Genomic DNA, 18,684 nt, shown 5'->3' on the forward strand with positions numbered 1-18,684 from the left:
TATCTTACCTGAAAAAAAATTATCAAAAGCTGCATCTATCATTTTTCTTTTCCTCCAGTAGCTTTTATAAATCTTTCCCACAAAGATATGTCATGTATATTTGGCATGATTTGTTGTTTATAAGAGAGCTACACACAAGAATAGTTATTAAACAGTACATAAAATCAATGAGTCTTTCATGTCTGGATAACTTCACCATCACTTTCATGTCTATTGTATAGACTTTATTGAAGTTTATCTTAATCTTTTAAAAATATTAAAAAGGAGGGGAGAATGTCCTTGCTCCAGTGTGTAGTGTTTTACCTAAACTATCATACTAATTTGTTAGTACACATGTACAATAAGTAATGTCCATTAGCCAAAATAAAATATAATTGGATTCAAACTACATTTTTGGCTTTACTTTGTTATAAAAGTAGCAATTGTTAAGAGAATAGTCAGTTTCTTGGGAGTCTGTGTGTTCTGGTAAGAGATTAAAAATATAGCATTGATACAGTTGTGGTTGAAGGTGCACTTCCATTTGAAGCCCTTATTTTCAGGAGTTTTTAACTTTCTAGAAAAACTACAACAAGGACTGAACTGGCTTGTATTTGTTCTTACACTAATAGTAAAATTTTTGTGATAGTTTATTTAAGTTTCCTGATGTTGTTTTCCAAGTTTCCTGAGTATTGAAAACAGGCATTGACTAATTTGACAAATTACATATCCTTTTTTTGCAGTGATCTTTTTAAGCATTCAGACTTGGCATATGTCTTCTTCAACAAGGAATGTATACTGTGTGTTGCTTGTTTAAAAAAAAGTACATGGGCAAATAGTTGTAAATAAGTGGACATCTGTATTTTACAAGAGGATAATGTCCCTTTTTTTGTAAACAAGTATGCACTGAGTGCAATTATCTCTGTGTATGTTTCTATACATATTGAAATGACCACATAAAGCCAAATTCAACCCTAGTGTAAGCAAACACAATTCTGTTGAAGTCAGTGGTGTCTCACTAGGGTTGAGTTTGCTCCTACTATAGGAGTTTTGAATTAATGTTTAAAGAAATACAGTTAGGGTGATGATAGTAGTTGTAGCTACATATGACAGTGTTGAAATTGGTTAATAGTTTCATTTGTTCATTTGCCAGATGAAGAAACGTCTGGGCTGAGCTTTTTCACCAAAAAGGCGGAATTGTAGGGCAAGATCCTCAGCCAGATCATTGATCTTAATGGAGTCTTTGATTTTTCAACACCAGAGGATCTGGTCTATAAGAACATAAGAACTCCCATTATAGGGTCAGACTCGGGGGAAGTGCACAGAACAGGACAATTTTGGAGAGTTCCAACCCTGTCTTCTCCTCCTGGCTTCTGGCAGTCAGAGATTTAAGGTTATCCCAAGCATAGGGTTGTATTCCTGACTATCTTGGTTGATAGCCATTAATGGACCTAGCGTCCATGAACTGATCTAGTTCTTTATTCACCTCAGTTATACTTTTAGCCATCACTGCATTCTGTGGCAATGTGTTCCATAGGTTAATTGTGCACTGTGTGAATGTTTGCCACTGGAGCCATTACTGTGAATTTTTCTAACTTTGAACCGTAATGTTTCATTAACATAGCTTTTTCCATTTAAACATGTGTGCGCGTGTGTACGTATTTGTTTAAGTAGGTATATGGTTATTTAAATAACCATTTAAAAACGGAGTAGAGCAGAGCATATTGGACAGATACTATTTTCTCTCTCCTACAGATTTCCTGTTCCTCAAGTCCAACAGTAACGTCAAGCTCTGGTAGCTGTAGCTTATTGTCACCTATTGGACCCCTTAGTAGGCAAAGATCATTAGCAAATGGTGCTTTATGTTCCGAGTGTAGCCCATCAGGTGTTTCTTCACCAAATTCTAGCTACGCAAAAGCACCAGGTTTTGAACGAGAGGATCAGGTATGTAAATAACATGGATACTAGAAGAACAAATAAAGTCTTGAGATAGATGAATTAGAGTCTTCTGCAAACCTTTCTTTTATATCCTTTAACTGTCTAAATTGCATTTTGATATCTTAGCCCCCCTCACTTTGAGATGGTATTTTTGCTAATACATGCTTTAAATGTTAACAGCTTTTTGTGTAAAAGGGTTAAAATGTTTAAAGGGGATAATTCCAGATGTAAGCACTGAAATGTTTTCCAAACCCATTTTGTCTTTAAAACAGACCTAAATATATTTTTCAAATATATTCAGTTTGAGTAATTTTGTTTTTTAATGTATTCTAGGTTTTAGGTATCAATGCAACTGCTAGAATAGTCAAGTAACAGAAAAGGGAATTTTTCTACTTTTTAACCAAACTGAGGACAACACACAAATGTGTTAGATGTGATTAAAGCAGATGTTTTATATAGAGTTTATCATGCATTCAGTGTAGTATCTGATTTACTACACCACTACATTAGTGCACAAATTGCCTTATAGGCTTTAAGGCATTCAATTTTGTTTTTGTTTTTTTTTAATTAATTGACAACTTCCTTGGTAGGTTTGTAGGATTCATTTTTGCTGCAAAACATTACTCATCAGAGGCTTGATCCTATTCCTATTAAAATCAATGGAAAGACATTGGAATTAGATCAACTCTACTATACTACTAAATAGTCAGAGTACAAGGCCAGAAGGGATCACCAGATCATCCAGTTGGACCTCCTGTATATTACAGGAGGTGAGCACCACCCAGTACCTACATGCTAAACTGAAAAACCGAACTTATACTAAACTATTTTATCCCTCAGGAAATTAGATTATTATGTACCACAAGCAGAGAATAGGAAGGATTGAGGTGCACCAGTGCCCAAGGCTCGCACAATGGTAGGGAAATGATTGAGATATACCTTATCTAATCCTGGCAAGTGACCTGCATCCATACTCTGCAGAGGAAGGTAAAAAAAACCCACAGTAACTGCCAATTTGACTTGCAGGGAAATTCCTTCCCAACCCCACATATGGCTATCAGACCATGGGATGAGAGCAAGAGCCAGCCAGCCAACCAAGCACCGGGGAGAAAGAATTCTTGGTGTTACCTCAGAGCCCTGCCCCTCCCTGTCTGATGTCCAATCTTCAATTATGCCATCCCTGATGCTTCAGGAGGAGATTTTTTTTTTAAATGTGAGGGGAAGGAGGAGAGCAGAAATCCCTTCCTGACTCCAGTAGGTGGCTGGCTGAAACTCTGAAGCATGAGCTTTTTAAGAACATAAGATATAAACTGGAAGGGAGCCCCAGGGCTGTTGAGTACTGCCCCCTACCAATATATTCTAACATCAATAGTATACATTGTTGCTCAGCATACAAACTTGAACTAAGTGATTTGTAATGTAAGTGTCCAGCAGACCAACTTATATAAAATGAATGAAATTTTATTTAGGAAAAAAATGCTTTGTTTCTTACATGAAACATTGTCAGGAATGGAACAAGTTAACAGTGGAAAAACTCATAACAAAGGAAATGTCATTGTTGACAGATTATTAAGTAGCTGTATAGCTGCCGTTTATTGAATGCACATAAGAAACCCATTCTCCAACAACCAAACCCACTTAATTATATGTTAAGCTTATAATAAATACAGGGTGTTCCTGTCATTTGATTTATTCAGATATGTGATGTCTACCACAAGGTTCTGCATAGTCTTTGTTACTTCGAAATAACGAACATGGTTATCATTCCTTCTCCTTGCCCTCACCACCTCTTGACTTCAGTGCTAGACCAGCTCTGTCATTCACCAAAAAAAGCCACTTGCTCAACTTGGTGTTTACTAAACAATGCTTCATCAGTTCTGTTGATTTCTGAGTTCCCTCTGATCACCACCTCATCTCCTACATCAGCCATCTGTATCCTCCATCGCTCTGCTTGGCCATTCTGTCACTTTCAATCCATCAGAATTTACAGAATGGGGGACTTTGTCCTGGGATGTGGTGACTCTGAAAAAGATATGGGCATTGTGGTGGATAATCAGCTGAATGTGAGTTCCCAGTATGATACTGTGGCCAAAAGAGCTAATGCAATCCCAGGACACACAAACAGGGAATATCGAGTAGAAGTTGGAAGATTATTTTACTTCTGTATTTGGCACTGGTGAGACCGCTGCTGGAATACTGTGTCTCATTCTGGTGCTCACAATTCAAGAAGGATGTTGTAAATTAGAAAGGATTCAGAGAAAGAGCCATGAGAATGATAAAGGATTAGAAAACATGCCTTACAGTGATAGACTCAAAGAGTTTAATCTATTTAGCTTAACAAAGAGAAGGTTAAGAGGTGACTTGCTTACAATTGGTAAGTATCTATGAGGGTGCAAATATTTAACAATAGTCTCTTCAATCCAGCAGAGAGAGGTATGACACAATATAATGGCTAGAAGTTGAAGCTAGACAAATTTAGACTGGATATAGAGTGTACATTGTTAACTCTGAGAGTAATTAACCACAGGAACAGTTTACCAAGGATTGTTGTGGATTCTCCATCACTGACAATTTTTAAATCAATATTGGATGTTTTTCTAAAACTGATGCTCTAGGAATTAATTTGGAAAAGTTACGGCCTGTGTTATACAGGAGGTCATACTAGAAGATGATTCATAGTGGTTCTTTCTGGCCTTGGAATCTACAACTTTTCTCTTGGTTGTTCCTTTCCTCCCCACTTCCACAGACTTGAATCCTTTTGCCCCTTTTCCCCACCGCAGAGTCTGTCCCTCTAGCCTCAGCTTCCCCAAGTATCCAGTTCCTTAACACCTGCTGCTCGGCTGCTTAACTTTTCTGGAAGAAGGCTATGACAGCATGGACTTCTTTGTGGTTATGGAATTACTTTGTTGATGTTTTTGCTTCTTGTGGATAGTGTTGTCTTATAAGGTTCTTTTCACTGATCAGGTGTTGGCTTAATGACTACACATGGTATAAACCTTTTACTTTGTTAACTATGTCCCATGAAGACAACTTAACTTGCAAAAGCAGCTTTGTTTGTTATACTTTGCTTAGGTTGTGATAGTGATATTAATATGTTCATGATGGCAATGTGAATAAGGTTGTGATGGCACAATTAAATAGGCTGGAGCCAAAATGTTTTCAGCTCACTTACAAAGCTGTTATTTTATTGAATCTATTTCCTCAACCAAACACAAAGTGACAAACACATACAGAAGAAAAAGGAGGGGGAAGAAGGAAAGGTGGTCATCTGTGGACAGGTGGTTGTAGGGTTATTAAATCAGGCCAAAGCTGACACCCAGTCTTAGCCAGGCAGGAACACTCTTGTCCATTGGTATAAAGTTAAGCTGTTGTAGACAGAAATCTGGAGGCATAATTTGTTTGACAGGTGAAGTTTCATGTGCTCTTTCCCAGTGTTAGGCTCAGCTAAGGCATGGACCATATCCAAGACAGCCAGGGCTTAACTCTCTATGTAGGATTGAAATGGCAGAGTTGTGATCAGTTTGTTCCCAGACAGTAAGACACAGCTGCTGCTGGCCCTGCATTAAGTACTTATATTAGCATCCACTCATTAATCTGATATTTTACTGAGTTTTTTTTTCCCAGGTGAAACTGAAAAGCCTGCCAGCAGAGAATTATCAGAAAATAAGTGAACAAGACAATAAGCAGGTACCTGTGTGTCTCTTTTTTGTTAATTACTTACCTGGCACCAAAGATGTCTGGCATTTTAAAGAATTAGTACAGTCTGAAAAGTGTACAAGAGATAGATGCACCATGGGGAGTGTTTGAGGAGGAGAAAAACTGAGGCAATGTGATCATGCTGTTAATTAGAGAATATGTGTCTGGAAGGATACACAGGTTCTGGTTTGGGTTGTTTGTCTTTTAATTCCATGGGACTGTATTTTTATGATACTTCTTGAGGAAGTGGGAGTTGTGGGAGGGAGGCATGAAATGAATGAGATGTTTAGGCTGAACACAAAGTTGTTGTGGAACCAAAAGGAGAGGAGTGCAGATAAGTAGGGAGGGACAGTTAGGTTATTGAAGAACTTGGAGGTGGTGAGTATAAAATCCATGATTTGTTTTGGGACGTGATCTAGAGCCAGTGAAGGGATTTTTAGAGGATCATGTGATCATTGCTTGTGTAAGGTAGAGGATTTTCACAGCAGAGTTCTGGATGAATTGAACTTTGGAATGGATAAGTGAATGTCATAAAGGCCGGATGGGGGGAGAAGGTGCAGTAGTGTAGGCACAAGACACGGTCCGGACAAGAGCCCTCCCTTATCAGAGGAGTGGGCAGATTTTGGAGTTATTGTGGAGCTAAAACCAGCTGGAATTAAGAAATAGTACTACACCTATATGAGAGTTGAAATTCAGCCAACTTTCACACCTGTGGAACTAGAAGGCTGATGGAGTCATTGACAGTCATGGAGATAGGAGACTGTGGAGGAAGGATTTAGAAGGGAAGAGGATGTGGTCTCTTCTGAACAATCTGAATTTCTGCTAGCAGTGGGGGCATCTAGGTGACATGAGCCCATATCAAGGGAAGAGCTCAGGTGGAAAAATTCATAAGGACCCTAATAGCAAAGAAAATTAAGGACAAATGTCTGGAGAACAGCAGCTGATAGTTGGAGGGGCCACTTAAATAGATGTTGAAGGAGGGATCATGAAGTGGTAGAAGAATCAGAAAAGCGCACAGTCTCTCAAGCCAAGGCAGGAGAAGGGAGTTAATAGCTATGTCAATGGCCATGTAGAGGTCAAGAGGGATGAGAACAGAAAAGAAGCTTTGAGGACTGTCCAGTTGGTCACCTTGGCACCTGGTGACCTTGGCAAAAGTGTTTAAATGAGGGGGAGAGGGAGCCACGTTGTATGGGATCAAGACAAGAGTGGACAGATGTTAAGGCTTTAGGGGAAGACAGTATGGTCAAGGAAATTGGCATGAAAGGGAAGGAAGGCAATTAGATTGGTATTTGGAGAAGCAAGTGGGGTCAATAGGACCTTGTGAGGCTTGAGGGAACAATGTGTGTTTAAATGTAGATGGGAACATGCAAGAGTGAATGGGGGAATCAGGGAGAAGACAAGGGAGGTCAGGAAACAGGATGGAATAGCAACAAGGAAGGAGATTGAGCTGAAGACTTGATAGGGTGACACTTCAAACTCAGACAGGGCTGAAAGGGAAAAGAAAGAGGCATGGTAGGAAGCTAACGCTGGATTGTGCTAGTTCTTCAAGTGCTTACTCATGTCCATTCCCCATTAGGTGTGTGTGCACCACATGCATTGGTGCTGGAAATTTTTCCCATAGTGGTACTTGTGGGGCCAGCTCTGCAGTGGTGCACATATGCTCTGTATATGGGGTGTCGCCAGCCCCCGTCTATCTGTTTCCTCTTACCATCTGTGACAGTGCTGGAATGTTCCCTTGTTCCTGCAAGTCCTTCATCAACCTAGTGGTTTATGTATTATCAAGTGTATATAATTAGGCTTTGTTGTTAAGTGTTAGTTATAGAGTTAGTTTAGTTGCATTTGACCCAGAGATGGGGTATGCCCCAGTCCCTGGGTTTTAAATCCTGAGCTTCATGTAAGAAGCTGATCATAGAATCATAGAATATTAGAGTTGGAAGGGACCTCAGGAGGTCATCTAGTCCAACCCCCTGCTCAAAGCAGGACTAACCTCTGCTATATCATCCCAACCAGGGCTTTGTCAAGCCGCAGCTTAAAAACCTCTAAGGATGGAGATTCCACCACCTCCCTAGGTAACCCATTCCAGTGCTTCACCACCCTCCTAGTAAAAAACTTTTTCCTAATGTCCAACCTAGACCTCCCTCCCTGCAACTTGAGACCGTTGCTCCTTGTTCTGTCATCTGCCACCACCGAGAACAGCCTAGCCCCATCCACCCTAGAACCCCCTTTCAGGTAGTTAAAGGCCGCTATCAAATCCCCCCTCACTCTTCTCTTTTGCAGACTAAACAAGCCCAGTTCCCTCAGCCTCTCCTCATAAGTCCTGTGCTCCAGCCCCCTAATCATTTTTGTTGCCCTCCGCTGGACTCTCTCCAACTTGTCCACATCCTTTTTGTATTGGGGGGCCCAAAACTGGACACAATATTCTAAATGCGGCCTCACCAATGCCGAATAGAGGGGAATAATCACTTCCCGTGACCTGCTAGCAATGCCCCTCCTAATGCAGCCCAATATGCCATTGGCCTTCTTGACAACCAGGGCACACTGCTGACTCATATCCAGCTTTTTATCCACTGTTACCCCCAGGTCCTTTTCTGCAGAGCTGCTGCCCAGCTCGTCGGTCCCCAGTCTATAGCTGTGCATGGGATTCTTTCTTCCTAAGTGGAGGACTCTGCACTTTTCTTTGTTGAACCTCATTAGATTTCTTTTGGCCCAATCCTCCAGTTTGTTTAGGTCACTCTGTATCCTATCCCTACCTTGCAGGGTATCTACCACTCCCCCCAGCTTAGTGTCGTCCGCAAACTTGCTGAGGGTGCAATCTACCCCATCCTCCAGATCATTAATAAAGATGTTGAACAAAACCGGCCCCAGGACCGACCCCTGGGGAACTCCGCTTGTGACCGGTTGCCAGCTAGACATGGAGCCATTGATCACTACTCGTTGAGCCCTATGCTCTAGCCAGTTCACTATCCATTTTATAGTCCATTCATCCAACCCATACTTCTTTAACTTGCTGATAAGAATACTGTGAGAAACCGTATCAAAAGCTTTGCTAAAGTCAAGGTATATCACGTCCACCGCCTTCCCCACATCCACAGAGCCAGTCACCTCATCATAGAAAGCAATCAGGTTGGTCAGGCATGACTTTCCCTTGGTGAATCCGTGTTGACTGTTCCTGATCACCTTCCTCTCTTCCAAGTGCCTTAAAATGGATTCCTTAAGGACCTGCTCCATGATCTTTCCAGGGATTGAGGTGAGGCTGACCGGTCTGTAGTTCCCCGGATCCTCTTTCCTCCCTTTTTTGAAGATGGGCACTATATTTGCTTTTTTCCAGTCCTCAGGGACCTCCCCCTGTTGCCACGAGCGTTCAAAGATAATAGCCAATGGCTCTGAAATCACCTCAGCCAACTCCCTCAGCACCCTCGGGTGCATTGCATCCAGCCCCATGGACTTGTGAATGTCCAATCCTTCTAAATAGTCTTGAACCTGTTCCTTCAGCACTGCGGGATGTTCACCTCCTTCCCATTCTGTGCCACCCAGTACAGCAGTCTGGGAGCTGATCTTGTCTGTGAAGACAGAGGCAAAAAAGGCATTGAGTACCTCAGCTTTCTCCACATCCTCCGTCACTAGGTCGCCTCCCTGAATGACCTGCACCAGAGCTGCTTCAAGTGTTTAGAGGAGATTCACATGCAGGAAAAGTGTAAGATCTGTAAAAGTTTCCGACCTTGGACTAAAAAGGATCGGGACATCAGACTTAGAGCCATCTTAATGGCTCTGACGGAATCAGACTGGCGTCGGAACTGAGGTCGGACTCGGTGCCAAGCACATCAGCGTCGACACAGAGTGCCCCCCCTGTGCCGTTGTCTTCCTGGCACCAATCAACATCTCAGGTGCTGAAGAAATGAGTGAAGAAGGCCTATGCTGAACAGGGACACTTGCTGGCACTGAAGATAGTTAAGGAGAGTATGGGGGCTTCAGTAGGACCTGTGTCAGGCCACTCATCCCCACTGCCTATTCAGGTGTAAACCCCATCCTAGACTCACCGCCAGCTCCAGGAAGCGGCAAGGGTCCTCAGCATCTGATGGTTCCTGCTACACCTGAGACATTCCAGGCAGTGAAGGACCTCCTGGCGATCCTGGTGCCACTGATGCCCAGGAAAGAGAGGCTTATGCACTGAGAGCTGGCTACACCCTCAGAGGCCTCATTGAGGAGGAAAACCTGTGCTAAAACCTCCGCAGCATTCCCCAACTCCAAGGCACCAGTCTCCAATGCACCAGCGGTCACCAGACCTGTGATGCCAGTCCCATAGCTGCACCACGAAAAGTCAGGAACTGGTTTCCGGACATTAGGCACCAGTCCCCAGACCAACAGCACCAGTCCCCAGAATGCTGTCAATATACAAGACTTTGGCACTGATCCGCAGACTTTCAACATGAATCTCCGGAGTCCCAATACCGCTCACCAAGTCCTTATAGAAAACCAAAGGACAAAACACGGTTGTAGGGCACCCAGCACTCAGGCTCCTGGCATTGCTCCCCAGTACCAGAGCACAGGCGCTCATGGTATGGCACAGATGGAGCAATTGATGTTGGTGCCCCCATGTTGCCCAGGAGCAGCTCCTTGGGTTTGGAGGTAGAGGACATGATCTTTCTGAGAGAACAGTCTGCGAACCAGGCAGTCAGTTTCTCCATGATACCATCAATGGGGGTATGGCCTCAAGGACAGTGGCCTGGACCATTGCACTTTTGGAACTGGGGGTTCCTGCAGACTGTGGTCCCACAATAGCCCCAGACAAGGCACCGGACCTGGATGTGGAGTCTGACCAAGAAGGGACACCCACAGACAGCCCAGCTGGGGTTACCCCAGGCAGGGAGGAGGTCCCTGCCCCCCCTCAGTTACCAGCCTCCTCTTCTTCTTCGCCCAATGAGGCAGTAGTGGGGGCCCTCCACGGCTGCCCCATTTAGATGATCTCAGAACCCACCAAGAGCTGCTGAAGCTCATGGCAACCAATTTGGGCCTCAAGGTCAAGGAATTTAAGGAGCCAGCGGATGAACTATTTGGCATCCTGGCAACAGCAGCTCCATCCAGGGTGTCTCTCCTAATACACGAGGAAGTAGTGAAGTTGGCCAAGGCACTATGGCAGACCCCTACCCTCTACGTCTAAATGGGTGGAAAAGAAGTATTATGTGCCTGCCAAGGGGTTCAAATACTTCTACACTGACCCCTCCCTGTGATCGCTGGTGGTTGTGGCCACCGATGAAATGTCCACATGGGACATTACAGGCGAGCTGGTGGGCTGCAGAGGCACACCCTGTCTTGCTGTGCTGTGAAGTAACATCCCATATAGACAAGCCCTGAGACAGTATTGTGAAAGGTGTATAATAGACTTCTATGGAAAAAAAATCTCATCTCTTAACTATAACTAGGAAAAGAATTAACTCACTTCCCAAACAAAACAACAGTAAATACACTTGATGGAATTATGTATGCATTGTTTTGAACTGTGCTCCTCTCTGGAAATGTTTGTGCATTTGTGCACCTGCCATTTAGTGCAAATTGATGCAGTCCAAAAAAAGTGCATTTCAGGCATCTCTTCAAGAATAAGAGATAAGTCATCTTTGGCAGAGGTGGTATGACATTATCTAGAGAGAGGGCAATGAACTCCCCCAGAGGCGAAGGAAACACCTGGCCCCACTTTGCAGGCTAGCATATAAAGTGTTCTCAGTAAAAGCTGTCTCCTATCTCACCAGAGATGCCAAATACTTCTTTAATCATGGTCCTGAGATTAGATGAGATACATAATAATCATAATTGCACTGTATATACATACATCACTCACTAATCTCCCAAAATCCTATCTCAAGACAAGCTGGGCTCAGTGTGAAACCTGGGAAGGATTCTTTGGAGGTAGTCTCTTCATTGGTTATTGCAAAATCCTGGTAAGGATTATAGAGGGGATATCCTCAGAAGAATATAGGAGTGTGTGCTGTGGAAGAACCCAAACTCAGGGGTCCTTACTTACAAGTCCATTGCCCAGCGGATAGTCCAGAATTACCCAAACAACAGATTAGCAAAGTCAGAGTTTATTCTTTACGTAAAGAAGGTAGTCCCTTCAATCGTAAGGGGCGACAACTTAATAAAAAACCTAACAGCTTTTTATAGGCTCATACAAACAAGTCTTTATACGTCACAGTTTCCATGGTCATGCATACTAAAAAAAACATTATCTATGAATTTTTCTAACTAAGTATATACAACTTTCCTTATCTAAGTTACAAGGTCTTTCTCTGCATTCCATCCCTGCTGGTGTCTAGGCCTCTTAACTATTTTATTTCTTCAGAACATTCTAAAATTAAATAACTACTAAAAAGACATTTTCCATCTCAGGCTTTTTACAGCCATTTCTAAAATCAGTTCTCAGCAGAAACAGAGACTCCATCTTCTTTTCCCTTCACAGTGCTCAGAGCACAGGATTGACCCTCAGAAAAGTGAGCAGACCCTCAGCTAGTTGTCACACAACATGCAAAGGAAGGTAAAAAGAGAGGTTTAATATTTTTGCTACCATTTATATACAGCAGAAAATGAACACAACTTTTAATAACTCTTGTTTCTCTTTAGAGGAGTGTGGCCTAGTGGATGGAGCACTGGACTGAGATTCAGGACACTTGGTTCTATTCCAGACTCTGCCACTAGCCTGCTGGGTAACCCTGGACATGCCACATCATAGAATCATAGAGTTGGAAGGGACCTCAGGAGGTCATCTAGTCCAACCCCCTGCTCAAAGCAGGACTAACCTCAGCTAAATCATCCCAGCAAGGATTTTGTCAAGCCGCAGTTTAAAAACCTCTAAAGATGGAGATTCCACCGTCTCCCTAAGTAACCCATTCTAGTGCTTCACCACCCTCCTAGTGAAAAACTTTTTGCTAATGTCCAACCTAGACCTCCCCCACTGCAACTTGAGACCGTTGGTCCTTGTTCTGTCATCTGCCACCACTGAGAACAGCCTAGCTCCATCCTCCCTGGAACCCCCTTTCAGGTAGTTAAAGGCTGCTATCAAATCCCCCCTCATTCTTGCTGAGGGTGCAATCTACCCCATCCTCCAGATCATTAATGAAGATGTTGAACAAAACTGGCCCCAGGACCAACCCCTGGGGCACTCCGCTTGTGACCAGCTTCCAGCTAGACATGGAGCCATTGAACACTACCCATTGAGCCCGATGATCAAACCAGCTCTCTATCCATTTTATAGTCCATTCGTCCAACCCATACTTCTTTAACTTGCTGATAAGAATACTGTGAGAGACCGTATCAAAAGTTTTGCTAAAGTCAAGGTATATCACGTCCACCACTGTGACCTTTGTTATGCAGGAGGTCAAACCAGATGATCACAATGAGTCTTTATGTCCTTAAAATCTATGAAAATAACATTCATACAGTGTCCAAAAGAAGGGGGAAAAATGGACAGAAACTTAAGAATTAGAAATGGGGGGATTTGTGATTTTGTGACAGAATCCAGACTGGATAGGTAGCTGTATTAATATATTTTTCTTAGTACCCCTGAAGGTGAACCTACAGTATAGTCTGGCTACAGAACCTCAGTTTATTCTCCTGTTCCTCCATCAGTCAGATGCCAGAGAGGTGCCACTCATTCCACAGTAGTGGGTTTCATATAAGAGTCTAGATAAATAATAATTAATAAATATTTAACATTTATAAAGCTGTTTAATCTTCAAAGCCCTGGAGAAACAGTAGCATCGTTGATTTGTTTATACAGTATTTTTCACATGTAAAGTGTTGAATATAATGTTACCACTTTTGACCCAAGTGGCTGGCCAAAAATTTGGAATCTTTGTAGGTTGTTCCAGTTAGGAGGAGAAATTAGTATTAGATATTTGATTCAATTTTGTTTATTTATAAAAAATGTACAAAGTCCTGTTTCCTTGAATACAGTAGGAAGCAAACAGCAGGAGACAGTTCCTGTGTTTGCTGTTCAGAGCTTGTCTTTCCAGCCAGCACTCTGCACCAGCCAGCTTTTTTGTCTTAGCTTTCTCTCAGGACTACATTACCAGCCTGCTGTGACCGTCTGCTTGACTTTCTCTCACTGCTTCCGCTTGTGCTGTTTCTCACTCACTCTCTCAAAAACCTCGCCCTGGCATTTGAAATTCTTTGGGCCACATGATTCAGCTTCTATTCAGCTTTGCCGTGGGCCTATGTTTTTGTGTGCTACTACTACTGTTCCAGCCATCTGATTACAATGACTTCTTTACATTTATCTTGATTGTAATGCAGTGGCCATGACTGACCCAGTGATGACAAGGTTTAATTCAGTCCATAATAATACTAGAAGTGCTAGTGACTATAATGGTAATCGTTGCTTGATTATTCTTATTATAAACCCTGTTTTCATTTTCCCATAATTTTCTAATACTTCCCCTTTCTGGCTGAAATTTCTAGGTCTCCTCTCTTCCTAAAGATAATTTTTTTTAAGCTGGTGCTGAAACAGCTAAGTCATATTTAAATCCACAAGTGGGGAAAATATTTCTCACTTAAAAATAAGTGATTACACTTTTTTTTAAACCATGCTAGCAGCAAAACAGTTGGGGCTAGAAAGTGTAAATTTGGCAGGGAAATAACCCTCTTTAGAAATTTTGGGTTTCATTGGGCAGAGTTATGAATCACTGAAAACTTTATTTTGCACATGTGTAATATTGGGGATTTTAGTATTTTTAACCAATGTTAGTTTAGTACTTTTAGTACTTTTAACCAATGTTCTAAGGAAAGGAAGACTGCATTGCATGTGCATACTAGGCTAGCTTAGCTACTAGTATGCAGAGAAGAGTTATCTCAAATACTGGGCTGCTGTTAAGGTGCAAACTAAGGCCCTGATCTATCAAACAGTTACACATGTGATAACTTTATGCACATGACATATCCTGTTAACTTTGCACATAAGTTGTCCCATGTAAGTGAAACACTTGTGTACATGTTTGCAGGATCAGGTAGTAAATGTAGTTCTACCTCATTCTATATACAATTACACACAAAAAACTACATTGCAAATCAGTCAAAATTTAGGAAATGCTAGAATTAAAGTGGCCTGTGCATTCTTAATTCTGCCCCCTTGTGCATATGCATTATGATTATGGATACGATTTTGTCATGGTAATAGGCAAAATTCTCAGAGCAGTCATAGTAAAAATGTACAAAATCAGGGTATAGTCATGGCGGGGACTGAAGCCGGAGCCGAAGAAGTCACAAAGATCTGTTAAAGTCAAGGAATTCATGACCTCCATGATCAAATAGTATCCTTAGTTATGATACAGTTTTGAAGTACACGATTACATACTATTTTTTCTCATTCACTGCACAGGATGAATGATACTGCATCATAAGATATTCAATATTTTGTTTTATCCTCAATGTTCAGTGTGTGGTCCCCATGCTGTATTTACTGCTCACCATTCAAACTATGCTCTGAATACAGAATAATTAATTTCATCTTGGGCTTTTCTATGGCCTTCTTGACTGTAGCATCTCCATGCATCACTAACATTAATGAATTTATCTTCACAATGTCCCTTTGAGGTAAGCTGGTATTATTATTTCCATTTTATAGATGGGGAAATCAGGCATAGAGACGTTAATTTCAGAAGTGTATACAATTTTTGGGTGCCCATTTTGAGATTTCTGTGCCCTGATTTTTCAGAGAATAGGTTCAAAATTCCCATTGACTTCATTTGCAGCTGCGAGTGTTGAGCACTTTTGTAAATAAAATCTTAGGTCTCAAGTTAGGCATCTAGAAAACGATTAGTGAACACCTGTGAAGTGTTAGGTTTAAATGATTTGCCCACTGTCACGTAGGAATTCTGAGGCAAAGGCATGGATAGAATCCAGTTCTCCAGAGTGACATTCGACTGCATTAACCACTAGACCATCCTTTCTTCCTGCAATCCCCTACCTCATTCATTACCTGGCTACTTGTTTCACTCAAACACCAGGGCACTTGGGAAGCAAAGTTGTAGATCTAGATCAGCATATTGATGACATCACACACTAGTATTTCACAAACAGAAGTTGGTCCTATAAAAGGTATTACCTCAGCCACCTTGTCTCTCTCATATTTTGAAACTGACACAGGTACAGCTACACTGCATATAACAGTCTCTCCAAGCTTTCTATCAGAGGTTGAATGAAAGATGTGATTGAACTAAGAATTTAAGAGACTTCACAGTTAAGAGCTAGATATCACAGTGAGTAGTGCATTAGAAATGCAGACTTAGAACTTTCAAGAAGGAGATGCAACTACCGAGTATAACCCTTTGAGATGCAACCAAAAGGAACGAGTGAGGTCAGCATAATATACCACTATTTACTCATGCAAGATCTTGTAGACAAGTCAACAGCACCCCTTTAAGGACAGCATCAGAAAACTACAAAAATATCTACTAGTATCAACATGCACATTTGGCCTTTGTCCATTGCTATATAGAAAATTGTTCATCGGTTCTACAACCAGCCTCATTTCCATACTATATCCGGGTCTGAAATCAGACTGGAAACCGCCAAAGATAGGGTACAAATCAGGTTAGTGCTTCAGCAGAGAACTAATGTATTAATGCAAATTCAGTGGTCCTGAGTCATAGGCACCAATGCAATGAGTTACTGTTCCATACATTGTCACTGAAACTTGATAGTAATATTTTGTTAATTTTTAAAATTGAGACAAAAAAAATTGGTTCTGCACAAACTTACTCCAAACTTTCTGAAACTTAGTTTTCCTGCTCAGAATGTTAAATGGTGACATTTAATAAATTTGTAGGGGAAAAACTGTCTTGAATCAAAGACCTAACTTCTCTCCTTGGGTCAGCAAGGGTTAGCTAGAGGCAAGCCCCACAGGTGTACAAGCACCTTATGTACAGTCATATTTTGACACTATGCTAGCTAATCTGGACACTAGTTTAATACACCAATTAAGTTCAGATAAAAGGTTAGAACTGACAGATTACAAATTATACTATATATGTTTATATGAATATATGCATACGTGTGTAATATATATGTCTGTGAGTCTGTATGTTTATGTCTAGGGAATGGATTAAACAAGCTAAAGCCCTCGGTCTTTTACACCTCAGATTTCTATGATAATTTTTATACAGGAGTACAGAACTGACATTAATCACCTCTTGCATGGATTATTTTTTTCTTTTGGAATTGTTCTTCAGGCTCCAACTGCTTAGCCTGTTGTATATAACTGCCTTTGTAAGATATTTATTTATTTGTTTTATTTATTTTCTGGGAGCAATTTCCAGACCGTTGAAATGTGCGAGCTGTGTCAAGCACATTTGCTGCCAAATACACAGGAACATGATCCGAAATTAATTAATTCCATAGATTCTTCTATTGTGCAAATTTAAATAACCTATATAATGCCTCCCAAATCTTTGTTTTTAAGATTTTAATGATTTTGTTTACAAATGCATTTTGCTTATTTTATTTATATATTTTTAAACAGAACCATCTCAGTGTTTTTTCAGTGGTTAATCCACTTGCTTCAAGTATAACCTCCAGTATAACTTCTAGTCTGGCTTCCAGTATTGGATCAGATAATTCATCCCCAACAGCTCTCTCAGCTATCAGTGCCAAAGCTCTCCCATTCTACCCTGGCAGTAATACAGTTGAATCAGTTATAGGTAAGTCTGAGCATTTCCTCTTTTATTGCACATTTTGTAGTTTTTTCAAGATTATTCTATTTTAATATATATTCAGAAAATGCATACTGAAAAGGGCAATTACGTTTTTAAATATTTGCTTATCTGCAATTAAAATTTACTACTTTTGAATTTAATTTTTTCCAAATCAGCAGCTTTTGTAAATTCTCTGATGGAAATTTAGGAATTATCAACCTGGAACAGATGAGTGGACCATTTAATCTGGTATTATGTCTCTGACAGCAGCCAATATTTAGAAAGTTATAAAACTTTGATAATTGTACTCTTTTGGGAGACGCGTTATTTTCTTGACTCCTGCTGATGATACATTCACACCTTCAAACATGAGGATATTATTTTACAGTTTTATTCCAGCAAGTGTAATTGATTATTCTGTTCTATTAATAGAAATGTGAATTCCTTCTTTGAGTGATTGTCCCTACATATTCATTTCTTAATGCTCACGAGATTGGAATCTTTTGGCCAGCAATGTCCAAAGGGGGTGTACATGCACCCTTCATGTCTTCATGCCCTGTACTGAGGGCATAAAGAATAGAGCGTGCCCAACTGTACTCAGATCCCTCTTTGCCACCCGTAGCTGGCAATGCCTCTGTCTTGACACACTCACAAGGTCTGTTTTTGTAAACATTTAGTATTAGGAATATTTACTCTAGTTAGTGTAGTTTTTGCCTGTTGGCATATGGGCTTATTTGTTGGTTTTTGTTTTTATTTTCAGATTATTGAGGGAAAGTATTTTTTCCTGGTACCAGGACTTAGGTATGATGGAACCTAAGTTTCCTGGGTTAAAGAACTGCTCCTCTGCAAAGTGGCTGTGCCGTTCATCAGTGACCACATGAAATGCTGCTTTTATCTTGGGGAGGGGCAGATCTCCAATAAATGCTGTGTTCGCAAATCCTTTTCAAACAGGCCCCAAAGAGAGGCTCATCTCAAATTTTTCTGTTAGGTAGGTCTGTGTGGCCCACATCAGACTGGGCAAGCAAGACCCAATAGACCTCAAGCCCAAGTTCAAAACTGTCCCGATGAGCTCCAGATCAGCAACTCTCTCCCAAGCCCCATCTTCTAAGATCGCTATGGCGACAGACTCGAGGAGGGTTGTGAGACCTTCATCTAAACTTTTGGACAGGGAGAGAAAGGATCAACACTCCACTGGAAAGCATAGAGACTGATTTCATTCTGCTCACCTGACCAAAAAGAGGTTGAAATCAGCTCATATCTCCCACTCGAAGGGAACTTTACAGCCCAAATCAGGTACTAATGGAGACCTGAGAGAGTAGAGTATCAGATTCTTGGCACATCTCAGGGACCAAGAGTAACTACCTATGTACTGCAGTATCGATATTTCACTTAGCAC

At 41.2% G+C, this 18,684-nt stretch overlaps 1 protein-coding gene across 4 annotated transcripts in view; it reads left to right on the forward strand.

Moving 5' to 3' along the window:
* UNKL (unk like zinc finger) overlaps nt 1-18,684 on the forward strand; it is a 133,423-nt gene that overhangs the window by 77,542 nt on the left and 37,197 nt on the right. For 2 of the 4 annotated variants that reach the window (XM_067534363.1, XM_067534364.1), the window contains exons 9-11: nt 1,732-1,920; nt 5,539-5,601; nt 17,117-17,294. In XM_067534363.1, coding sequence (XP_067390464.1) covers nt 1,732-1,920; nt 5,539-5,601; nt 17,117-17,294 — 430 coding nt within the window. The remainder of the gene's footprint in view (nt 1-1,731; nt 1,921-5,538; nt 5,602-17,116; nt 17,295-18,684) is intronic. The other 2 variants (XM_067534365.1, XM_067534366.1) reach the window with 2 other exon arrangements.

Source organism: Emydura macquarii, unplaced genomic scaffold (assembly GCF_026122565.2).
Source record: "Emydura macquarii macquarii isolate MOO-44397 ecotype Brisbane River unplaced genomic scaffold, CSIRO-AGI_Emac_v2 contig_3390, whole genome shotgun sequence".
In the NCBI taxonomy this organism is placed as follows: Eukaryota; Metazoa; Chordata; order Testudines; family Chelidae; genus Emydura; species Emydura macquarii.